General features: G+C 32.9%; 1 protein-coding gene across 1 annotated transcript in view; it reads right to left on the bottom strand.

Moving 5' to 3' along the window:
- Positions 1 to 12,099, bottom strand: part of LOC142336785 (uncharacterized) — a 29,181-nt gene that overhangs the window by 15,192 nt on the left and 1,890 nt on the right. Inside the window, exons 2-3 of the mRNA XM_075385703.1 lie at positions 7,540 to 8,086; positions 4,159 to 4,395 (exon numbers count right to left, since the gene is read on the bottom strand). Coding sequence (XP_075241818.1) covers positions 4,159 to 4,395; positions 7,540 to 8,086 — 784 coding nt within the window. The remainder of the gene's footprint in view (positions 1 to 4,158; positions 4,396 to 7,539; positions 8,087 to 12,099) is intronic.

Genomic DNA, 12,099 nt, shown 5'->3' with positions numbered 1-12,099 from the left:
GATCTTCAAAAAAGTTGCTTGATCTTGACGGTTTCTGATTGGCATGTTTTTTTCTTTAAATTTTCCATATTATCTGTAGCTTTTGTCCGTTAATTTTTATTCCAGCTAATGTAGATTTTAATGAGCGTTTGCTTTGATTTGTTTCTCGCTGTTGGAGTTTTTAGTGTTCTCTTTATTTTAAGATAGAGTTCTATGTGATCAATAAAAAAATATTGTTTCTTTCAGATGTTCCGATTAATCAAGCATAATTTACAACTCAATCTGCCTATTTTCGAAATCAATTGATGTTTCTCCTCTCTAATTTTCTTTTCATTTAGCCTTCTCACCGCAGATTTGTGTTTGTGCTCATGTTTTCTTATAAATTCAATTGATGTTTTCTAATAATTTCACCTCGTTTTCCAAAACTTATTCCAATTCATCGCAATTTGTGTTCTTATCTTGTCCATTGTGTCCGGACAGGTGCTAAAGTGTTGCCGTCAAGACTGTCTAAAATTTCCTTCTACTTCTTCATTTTTTCTGATGTTCTTTTTTTTCAGAGAGAGATCTATGCAGTTGTTTTTACTCGAAAATTAGGATTTTTAGATGTCCCATTGAATCAAGCAATAATAACATCTCATTCTATATTTCTTTTGTTTACAACTGTTGTATCGCAATTTTTCCCATTCATTTTGCCTTCTTTTTTCTGTGTAGTTTTGTTGTTTCCTTTGGTCTGAAGTTTTTCAGATCTTTTTTTTATTTCTCATTTTTTCTCTAAAAACCATTCATGGTACAAATGCTGCTTGTTATACAAAAACTTTCGCATTTTTGTTTCTAGTCCTTTTTTGACAATATAAGGTATTGGTCTCCATCTGATTGCGTTTTTTCTTCGCGTTATTTTTCCCATAGTCAACTTTATCTTCTTCTCGAATCGTTACCCTCGTTTAAGTTATTTTTTATATTTCAAGTAAAAAGTTTTGTTGATTCTCTATTATCGCTTTCCACGTTTTTTCTGGACTATCTCCGGAAGTTTTAGGTTTTACTCTTTTTTCAAATTTGATTCGCTGACTAACTGATGGTTTTCACAATGCCTGTTTTATGTAGTGATTTTTAAGTCCTCGTTTTTTGGACCATTATTTTCTAACTCTTTGTTGCTTTTCTGTTAGGTGTTGGCTATCAGAGGTGTTGGCTATCAGTTCTAGCGTCGTTTGGTTGCCTCAATTGTTTCCAGGTTTATCTATGCTTTATTCGTTTAATGAGAATAAAATGGTCCTTTTTTTATAAATATGCTGGTAATTTCTGTCAAATAGGTGTTTCATAAGCTGCTAATAAGATTTCAGCTTTGTCTTGAAAGGTCAAAATGGTACATTGCTGAGCTACCTAAAAGTCTTCTTTATAATTTTCTGTTTTTCTCTGTTTTCTCAGGACCAAGAAGAAATGAATTTCAAGCTTCTTTATTCTTTTTTTTTATCATTTTTCCTTCTTGTTTTAGTTCCGTCACTTAAATTTGAATGACTAATTGTTTTTTTTTTGTTGTAGGCAATATTATGCATCATTCAATTGAGACAGTTTTACAACTATTTCTAATCTTTGTCTGAGCCGATCAAAAACTTGTTCGGATCTTTTGTTTTATTTTGTTTTAGGTATGCCTCACTGATCATCCTTACTTACGTCGGTTGATAAATCGACTTTAAAAAACGTTTCTGACAGTTGTGTTCGTACGTATGTTTTGTTTGTTTGTTTTTCTAGTGAGAGCCTCCGATGATGATTTATCCTAACGTCATCCTAACGAAATTTTGGCGGCAGTTTTTTACGGAGGCGGTCCTCCATACTTTGAGTTCTTCGTGCACACTGAGCCGAGATGGTATTTTCAGACTACTACTGGAAACGAAGTTCCTAATCTTCGGTTCTTAATATGACTAGAGAAGACATTTTTGACATTTTCTCCTTTGATCCGTTTCAAGTTTTAGTTTTTTTCTATTTGGTGACAGCTTGAAGGGTCCGGCTTTGACTTGTAGCCTGTTAGTGCTTTAAAATAACTTCAGATCTTAATGGACGCCTTCTCGCCGCGGTCTGATATAAGCTTTGTCCTATGTGCATACTGAGCTGAGATTCACACAAAAAACAAATTAAACTAGAACCAGTTTTCCAATAGTGGGATCATGACCAGAAAAATATTTCTAACAGTTGCCCGTTTGTTGTTTTCGTTTTCCTGTTTTTTGGCATGTTTTTTTTTGTTGTTTTGCTTTCTTTAGTGTCGAATTGTTTGTTTGCCTATTTTTTGTTTGTTTCTTTGTTTTTGTATTTTTTTATTCGCTTTTATTTTTTCTCGTTTTTTATTTTATCGTTTTTTGTTTTGTTTCTGTTTTTCTTTGGTGATTTGTTTATTTGTGTTTTTTCATTGTTTGTGTTTTTCTCCTGTTTTTTTGTTATATTGATTGTTTGCTTGTTTTTTGATTGTATGTTTGTGATTTTTGCTTTTTCATTTTAGTTTTTTTTTGTTTTTTTCTTGTTTTTTGTTCGGTCTTTGTTTTTTGTTTTTATGTAGTTTTTTCTTGTGTTCTATTGTTTGTTCGGTTTGGTCTGTTTGTTTATTGTTTTTATGTTTGTTTTTTTTCCTTGTTGCTTTTTTGTTTCTTTTTGTTTTCTTGTTTTTTATTGTTTTTTGTTTTTTTTTGTTTGTATAATGTTTGTTTTTTATTGATTTTTTGTTTGTTTTTTTGCCTTTGTTTCTTGTTTCTTTTTCTCTTTTATTTTATTTTTTGTTTTGTTTTTGGATTTTCATTTTATTTTGTTTGTTTTTTTATGTTTTTCCATTGGTGCTCTCCAGTAGTTTCGGGCCTTAGTGGACGCCTTAGTAGACACCTTTTCGCTGGGGTTCCTGTATAAGATGGGTATTTTGTGCATACTGAGCTGAGATTGTCTGAAAATTAACAGTATACAGGAAATGGTTTTCTCTATTGGGGGCGGTTCATAAACTTACCGAAGAAAATAGTTTCGACATGATTCCTTTGTCTTAACCTTTGCGTTTTTCAATTATTTTTTTATTTTTATCTGAAATTTTTCAACCTTAACCAGTTATGCTGGATTTGCCCTACCTGTTCTCCATCTGAACTTACTTTTACTTGCTTTTACTGTTCCGATCATTTTACCTGAATTTTACCGGAAAAATTAAGGCTTCACTACCTCAACAAAGACCTTACTTTTACACTATTTTCCTTAAAAATTACCTTAATTAATTACCCTTAAGGTGGCGGTAAACTTCCCCTAGCTTTAACTTCACTGATCTCAATTGCTCTGCCCTAACTTATCCTTATTTTAAGGTAAATTTCTGGCTTTGTTAAGGCAAAGTTAAAGGAAATTATATGGTAACGTTAATATAATTAGTTATGAACAAGAAATGAATATGAGATTTTAAAAGTAAAGTTTTGTGAAACTTCGGAAATTATTTTGATGAAGTAGTCTAATCATATAGAAGCAGATTTGGTTACCAGTGATGAGCTGTTATTCTGAAAATCAGTCAACGCAGAACACGTTTACACACTTTGCAGAGGACTGGCTTCTTTTTGGCTGAATCTCTAGGCCTTGAATATGGGTATCGCCCAGACGAAACACACCCAAATGTGGGTATTGGCCAAACCAAACAGACCAAAATGTGGGTATTGGGCAGACCAAATAGACTGAAATGTGGGTATTGGCCACTCCGAACAGACCAAAAACTTCTATTGGCCAGACGGAAGGCCCAGCCCAAATTTTTTTCCCAGAACATTGAGTTGGGTCGCACCACACCCCCTGTCCGCGACCCAAGTCGGTCTAGCCAATACCTGTCTTGGGTGAGAACCTCATCCTGGGTCTTTTTAAGGAAATGAGTTAAAGGGTTAAAATGCGCTGATTGAGGTGTGTTCAGCTGATCGGGTCACCCAGCTTATATTGTGATCGAAAAGAGCGCTCAACTAACCTCCCCCCCCCCCCCCCAAAAAAAAATTACAGTAAAAACACTACAATGGGGATATAAATTTGTGGAGGGATGGTTGTGCTAAATAGAAAATAGCCCAATTTCTGACGTTCTTCTCAGAAAAGTCCCAGACCGAAAAAGGAGAATAATTTTGCGATATTATTTTTATATTAGGTTAGCAAAATATGGATTTTGTGTGTAGTGCTGCTTGCAATGTCAAAACATACCGTTGTTTTCCGGATCAAGACCAAATTCTTCCTTCATCTTCTTCTTGACAAAATTGCAGAATGCCACCTTGTGCTTCGGTATGAGGTAGAGAACTTTGAAGAATTTCAAGTCCAATAAGTATTTTTTCACGATTGCTATGCAGGTGTGTGTTTTCCCGACACCAGCCTCGCCCATAATGAGCTTGTAAGGGTTTTTCACGTCGTTTATCAACTTTCGTTGCTGCTTGCTGAACTTTTCTGAAACAAATGCGTATTCATTCTGACGAGGGCCAATCAATCAATCATTTTATAACATAGATAATAGAAAAATCTATTTCCCTGGACCTGTCAAAAAAGTTATCAATGAGATATTTGAAAGTGGCAACATTGGTTGTAAATGGATATCTACTTTAAGGATATGCCGTCCGTGCGTGCGGGTCATGCGAAAGCCCCGCGCGATCCCAAAGTTACCACCAAGACTAATTTAAAACCGAGACATTTTACACAAAGATTAAGCCTAAAAAATCAGAACATATTAAACCAAAAAGGGAGTTTTTCATAATAAAATTTAAAAAAATATATAGAGCCACAGCTCGGACTGTTCAGAATCACAATAAACTGAAACTTCAAATTGCGATCATAAAGAGTTGGAAAATTTCGGACGACATTTAGTTTATGAATTTATACTGTGTTATTATGTAGCACGTTGATAGGTAAGCATTTGCGCAAATATCTTTGTTTTCCAGGCAATAGTTTTCTTCATGCACGAGCATAGCAAAATTCAGACTAATTTTTGAAATTTTCCCAATATTAAAACAGAAACGGTTAAGTGTTTTGTACAATTTCGGTTCTCAAAATAGGATGCAACATCAACCATCTCCTCGTAAAAATATAGTACTGGTGGGGTTTAAGCGGGTTTCTGTCAAGACAATAGGACCTTAGGCCCACAATAATGCACGTTCTTAGTAAACACTTATCGCATCCCGATTTGAAGTTTTTGTGATTTCATACAAGGATCATATATGATTTCATACTGTCCATTCATGATTTCTTAATACAATCATTGTATGAAAACAAAAAAATCGTATATGGCCCTTGTATGATTACCAAGAATCATCATCTATTTTTCATAAATCTTTTACTTTTTGTTTGTTTTAATATTATTTCGCTAAGGCATCACTTATGTGATTCCCCGGCATCACTTTGTTGGGAACTAAATAAAATGGTAAGTCCTAACTAAAGTTTTGATATTCTCTGAAGTCTGTTTATACCTATAAACGCTGATTTATAAGAAGTATTTAAAAAGTTATTTTAATATGACCTCAAAGTCGTTTTCTGTAGATATTTAGATTGCAAAATTACTCTTTTAGTGGACATAAGGAATCAAACTTGGATTGCAAATAAGATATAAAGATTTAAAAGCCTCTGACTACAATTTCCGAGAATTTGTTGATCCAGTCAATGTTTTGTATGTCATATATAACCCTGCATGATTCCGAGGAATTCTTTCAACTTATATTGAAAAGAAAAACTGTACAATTTTGAGACTGTGAAAATTTGGAAATCAAATATGATCCTTGCATGACTTCCAAGAATTCATACAAACCATATATGACGAAATATATGACGAAAATGACCAAGTACGAAATCAACGAAAGTTGTATGATCGGTGACCCCCGGGATGCTAAATAAGTTTTTTCTCTATTTCTCTATTGAAAAACAGGGAAATTTAAAACAAAGTCAGAACCAGTTGAAATGCTAGTGGCTCCAGTACCTCCCACTCTTCTTCATGGAATAAATGGCTGGCAACCGTTCCTCTTTGCCCTAGATTATCCTCATTTACCTTGAAGTAAATTCTTGTCCTAAATAATCTAAAGATTAGCATGACTCGGCGTCTTATCGTCAATTTCGGTTCATTTGAACTTTTAGTAACGCAAAGCAGCAGTAATCGTTTTTCCATTTATTTTGGTTTATTCAAGGATTTTTAAAAACTTATTCCAAACATTCGAACCTTTTCATCGCGGGAGATCCACATTCTTATTTCATGAGTTAAATCAGCATTCTGCCAAACTGGGAAGTTCTTCTTGAGCATATTAAAAGACCATTTTGATCCAAAATACTTTTCGTCTACAAACTGACCATTCAGCATTTCTTGAGGAAATTGCTTAATTTTAAGAGTTTTTATATTGTACTTCTTGAATTTGTATAATGGCAGAAGAATGGCTCAGGAGCTCCTCTGATGCGTTCTAGTGAGGTTATTTGATCTTTCAAAATATATGCAGCTTTTTGAACTGTTTGCAAACTTTTTTGGATTCTTCGGACTCTAAAATTGAAAATTGTTTTTCTAGTAAACATTTGTACAGATGCTATGCAGTGGTTTTTGAATTGAGTTGTATTGGGTATTTTTTCCCTCAAAAAATTGCATTTTCGTAGCGTAGCATTGGCTTACAGAAAAAAACAAAACAACTTAACCATTTTTTGTGTGTTAGCTGGATAAGGAAAATTAAATCTCAAACTAATCTTCTTAAGTTGAAGTTTTTCTTACAACTTAACTCAAATTTCGTTTACTAAGTGGGAATCAAGTTTAATGAGCAGAAATTTTGCTATTTGAAAATTTTTGGAATTATAATGAATTTCTCTACAACTTAACGGTATTCATAATCTTAAATGAATAACAACACCTCTTATTAGGCTAAGCAAATTATATACCGTCAAAAAGATGCAGCAAGGGAAATTATTTATAAGTTTAAACGTAAAGCTTCCAAAAGGTAAAGTTTTTGTTGACAAAAATTGTTCCCAGCTACCGTTAGATACTTTCTGTCTTAAATTAACCATTCGAAGCACTTATTTCGAAACTATGTTAAAATGTTTCAAAGGGTTTTGGTCGCTGCTGTGTGGTCGAATTAATAACTGATTTCCACTGGATGAATTTAAATTTTATTCAAAAATATCAATTTAAAAGCCTTTAGTTTTAACAAAAAAGATTTTGATATTTTCTGACTCAAACTTCGATTACTAAGACTACTGGGTCTGTATCTGTATGTTTACAAGTGTACCGTTTTGCTGTAAGAACTGTGTGACCTTGTATGATAAAATTGATTAACCTGCTAGTTGCTTAGTCAGTTTTTAAAATCTCACCACGAGTAAATCCATTTTTTTTCAAGAAAATTACAGAACTTTAAAAAAAAATGTAAAATTATGCTTACTAAGCAGGAACAATAAGCAGAAATCTTGCTATATGTAGATTTTTGGTGCTGTACTGTATTTGCCTACCTTTGCGATGCTATTCTTAAATTTTATTGGATAGTACTACCTCTCATAGGCCCTACAATTAACTTGTTCTAGAACTGGCTCAGCAAACAGAAATAATTTTCCTCTAATTGGATTGAATAAAGCACTAACCAAGGTAAAACTTTTCCGCAGCCAAAGTCAGAACTGCCCTCATCCTGTGAAATAAATCAGATTCACATTTCGAAAAAGAGCAGTCGTTCAGTTGGTCCCTGCAAAGAAACTTGTCAAGTGATATTTTTGTATCTACCAAGGTTCCTCTTATCTCTCCTTTCCAATTTTTTGAAAGTTTCAATTCGTACAATTTCGGCGCAGCCTCTGCATTCAGTTTGTTGTCCCTTCCTGCTACAGCAGCTATGTACAGACAATCCACAATAAAATGACCATTTTTAAACGGCATTTTGTTGAGAGCTGATTGGCTGATAAATTTGTCGGCAGTTGTCTGTGACAAAAATTGGTCCCAGCTCTCCTTAGATACTTCTTTGTCGTAAATTAAACATTTGAAGCACTTCTTTCGAAACTGTGTTAAAATCTTCGAAGTTGTTTTGGTCGCTGCGTTAGGGTTGAATTGATGATACAGACAAAAAGTGAGGTTATTGAAGATGGGGATATATTTTTCAAACACTTGCTTCAGTTTTCTCGACTCCGGTCCCTGCTGACCCTAAATTTCAAGCTTTTGTTATTTTTGGTTGAAGATGTTGCCATGATGTATTATACGCCTTAGTTGGCTGTTAACATATGTTCTAGAAAAGTCGGAAATTTGTTCAAGTTCTGGTCAGTACAATTTGAGTCAAATTCACGTTTCGCACCAAGTAATCAGCGCTGAAAACTTTGTATTACGTAATTGTTTTTAAAGTTTATGTGGATAGGGTAGAATTCCTTATTGCGACACAAAATTGCTTTTAGTTTTTTTGAAGACCCGCATATGTAAATAAAGATTAATGCTGGGCAAGACAGCAGCTTCAATTGTAGCCTTCTTTGGTTATATCTACTATGGTTTTATCTTTTTTTACTACTTTCTTATACAAGTGCTGCATATTATTGGCGCATTTTGGATATTTGCAACATTTCAGTTTTGACAATATTGTTTTCTTTTCACTTTGAGAAAATTTAAGTTTTTTGAGAATTTTTGGCAGCTTTTCACAATTCTATGGTCATTTCTATACTTAATGCTCCAGTTTAAAATCGATTTCTGGGATTTTTTGGATATTTTTAGAATAATACAGTCGTTTTTAATAAAATCTTTAGAATTTTTGCAAGATTTGATTCAGGATTTGTCAAGGCCCGGCAAAAATTAAGAATTGATCCAAGATGCGCCATGTCTAAAAACAAATTTCTGACGGTTCAGATGCAGCATTGACAGAAGAGCTGCAATCTGGCTGATTCGTAGTGATTACCCGGATGGAATTACCCGTGTTAATTACAAATTAACCACTCAACTACTCGACTTACAATTTACTTACAAGTTAACTATTCGCCTTAAAAGGCTCTTACAAGATAACCCTTTATCTTGTGAAAGTTTATCTTGTAAGAACTTGTAAGTTTCTGGTAGAGTTCTTGCAAAATCTGCAAGTTCTTACAAGAAAATCATTCTGCATAAATATAACTGATTTCGTCCAACTATAATATAACTGGCAAATTTCTAATATCAAATCAACCAAAAATTATTTCAGTTTGGACTCAAACATACAAGTTAACCATTCGACTCTCATGTTCCTACAAGTTAGCCATCTTTTGCAAGAAACTTGCATGTTCTTACAAATTAACCATACGGCCTCGACCCGGGTAGAGATTGATTATCAGCCCTGGAAGCTTCCAATGATTGAATAGAATTTTCTTCAAAAATTAAGACAAACATTTTGAAATTTTAAATGAAAAAGCGATCAATAATAATTTCTCGTTGTATATTTTGGTTATAGAAAAATAGGTGAAAACATATAAGGCTAATTTTGACGTTTTTCGAGATATTTTCTGACTCAAAAATAATTTTGATTAATTTTTTTGTAAAAAAAACTGTGCGAACACCCATGATAAAAGTGATTAGCGTGATAGTTGTTTAGGCAGTTTTTTAAAACACACCACGAAAAAGACCAAAAAATTAAGACAAAAATTTACAAAATTAAAAAAGTTCTTTTCGAGTTTAGACATATTAACAGATTTATAAAAAAAAAAAATTGTAACCAACTTTTTATGTTGTACAAAACGTTACGTTTCAATTGCTTATCGTTACGAGCTTGGGATTAAAAAGGTTTTATGGATTAAGTGAAGTGAGCGAAGCTAATTTTTGTTCTTTAAAAATGATGGTTTTGACGAAAGCTGCAATTCTTAATTTTTGCAATTCTTCCTCATATTTACATCACGTTCGTAATATAACCACATAATTACATCGTAGTTTTAATTTTGAAAAATGTGCTACCAAAGCAAACAATTACCTGGCTAAGCAAGAATAAGATGCATTCAATTTAGCATTCTTGTCAAAGAAAATGAATAAAAGCTAATAGAACTTGCAATTAATTGTGAGATATTTGCAAAAACTTCCTCTTCAAGGAAACAAGCTCAATGTTATTTTATCTTGGCAAAAAGTCGCTAGATGTTTGATTAAGCTCTCCATTTTTGGCTTAATCATTGAGCAAAAATTGTTCAACATTTTTTTAACAAAAAACAATCATGAGGTCTTAAATATCTTTTGATAATTACATCAGTGAATTTTGCGAACATTATAATCTAACGACTGCTCGGTAACTCTCTTTTAGCAACCTCAAAAAATGTTACCTTTGCTTTTGACATCGGAAAAACGTTAGTCCGAAGTATTTTCGGTCAGAAAGACCATAAATCTTTTCAGTCAAAACCTGCGAACAATTTTGGACAAAATGCATCCTTGTTGTTCCCAATTACATAATTATGAAATACATTGTAAAGACGCCGGATTCTGCTATATTGAGGGCTAGTAAAACACTCAAAAACGTTCAGAGCACATACAAGCAATTAAGAATTGTTTTGGAATCTTTGGAAAGTTCATTTCTACGCCCAATCAACATTTCAACCCACGGATTTCTGTCGATTAAAAAAATTGAAGAAATCAAGACAAAGCAACGATTAGAACAGGAATCATTCCAAAAAGCACACGCTTGTCCTTTAATTAGGAAAAAACTTTGAAAAACCCTGCAGCACATTTGGATACTTCCAGGATGGTTAGTATTACCTAGAGACAGCTGCAGATCTTAAAAAGTCTCCGAGAACATCAACAAAACATACCAAAAATTATTCATAATTTTTGCATTTTTTCGAGCTTTTTGTTAGCAATTGCATTTCTTTTCAGTGCACAAATAAAATTCCAGAATAACTGAGAGAAATTGTATAAGCAGGCTACTAATTGAAATCGTTTCAGTTTCAGAGTTTCTTCTTTTATAAATTCAAAAACAAAACACTTTACAACCGCAACTTGGCCAAATTAAAAAAGTGAAAATTCAATTTATTTTGTGTTACAAGAAAGCAATGGAGCATATAAAGATGTTGATTTTTTTAAAAAAAAACACCTTAAAGTGAACTTCAAAATCAATTTTACTTCTGATAATGTTGATTACTTTCTTCGTTTTGAAAAGTAACTACTCTATTTGCATATACACCAGTTCTCTGCTAAAAAGTTGTATCAACCAGTTTTTGGAACTATGAAGCTCTTAGAAACAATATATCAATTGGATAAAAATTGGTAAAAATGTTTTGGTATAACTTGTTTTGCGGCCTTGTCTAACAAATGTGCTTTAAGATATGAAAAAAGAAAAAAAACTTTTGTAACAAAAAACAAGATATTCAAAATAAGCATACAATTAGGCCATGAAATTACGCGCATAAACTTTATTAGCTTAGAATTTAGGAAAAAATTATTGTTTTGCGAAGTATATAACGCACGGCGCGATTGTACTTCAGACTTCTTTAAGAAGTCTAATTTAATCGAAACAATATCTTTACCTTGACAAAATTCTGAATTAAGTCAATTCTAAGTTCGAGAAGAGCAACATATATGGATCACATCATTGTTTCAGAAATAGCATTGCTTACATTCAATCGATTTTTTTCTCGAGATGCTTCACATTAAAAACCACTTTCAAAAATGTTTTCAAGAAGCTTCAATAATAGCAATAGGCTTCAACTACAAACAAGACGTTTGCTGATAATTGGAGAAGACTACAGCAGGAATTTTTGAAGATTCATTAAAGCTTGATAAAATTGAAAGAAAACTTAAGTTAAGTCTTCAAAGAGTGTCTGAAAGTGAATTAGCAAAAATGGTTCAAAAAAGCTAAATGACTTAAAAATTTTCTGACATAGTGGCGAGTGTAAAAAATATCATTGGGTGAAATGTGAAAAATCAAACATAATGGGTGGCATTTAGCTCAAAATTATGCATGCATTTTTAATATGCGTTTTTAATTAACAGAAGTTTTGAAACATAAGAAAAACATTGCGAAAAGAAATAAGATCAAGAAAATTTCATTAAAAAAATGATGGCAAGAGACTTTTTGAATGCGCAGCAGCTGGAGTTTGAGGGCTTAAACACAAAACGCCCAAAAAGCTCAGAAAGCTAAAAATCTTTAATGCGTGAATTGCGAGATCTTGCATTAAAGAATCGCAAACAATCTTTCGTAAAAAATTTCTCATATAAAAACAACTGTTCCG

This window comes from Convolutriloba macropyga, chromosome 3, assembly GCF_964194025.1.
Source record: "Convolutriloba macropyga chromosome 3, txConMacr16.3, whole genome shotgun sequence".
NCBI classification, from domain to species: domain Eukaryota; kingdom Metazoa; phylum Xenacoelomorpha; order Acoela; family Convolutidae; genus Convolutriloba; species Convolutriloba macropyga.
Note: the sequence above shows the minus strand (reverse complement) of the source record. Positions and strands in the feature narration are given on the sequence as shown.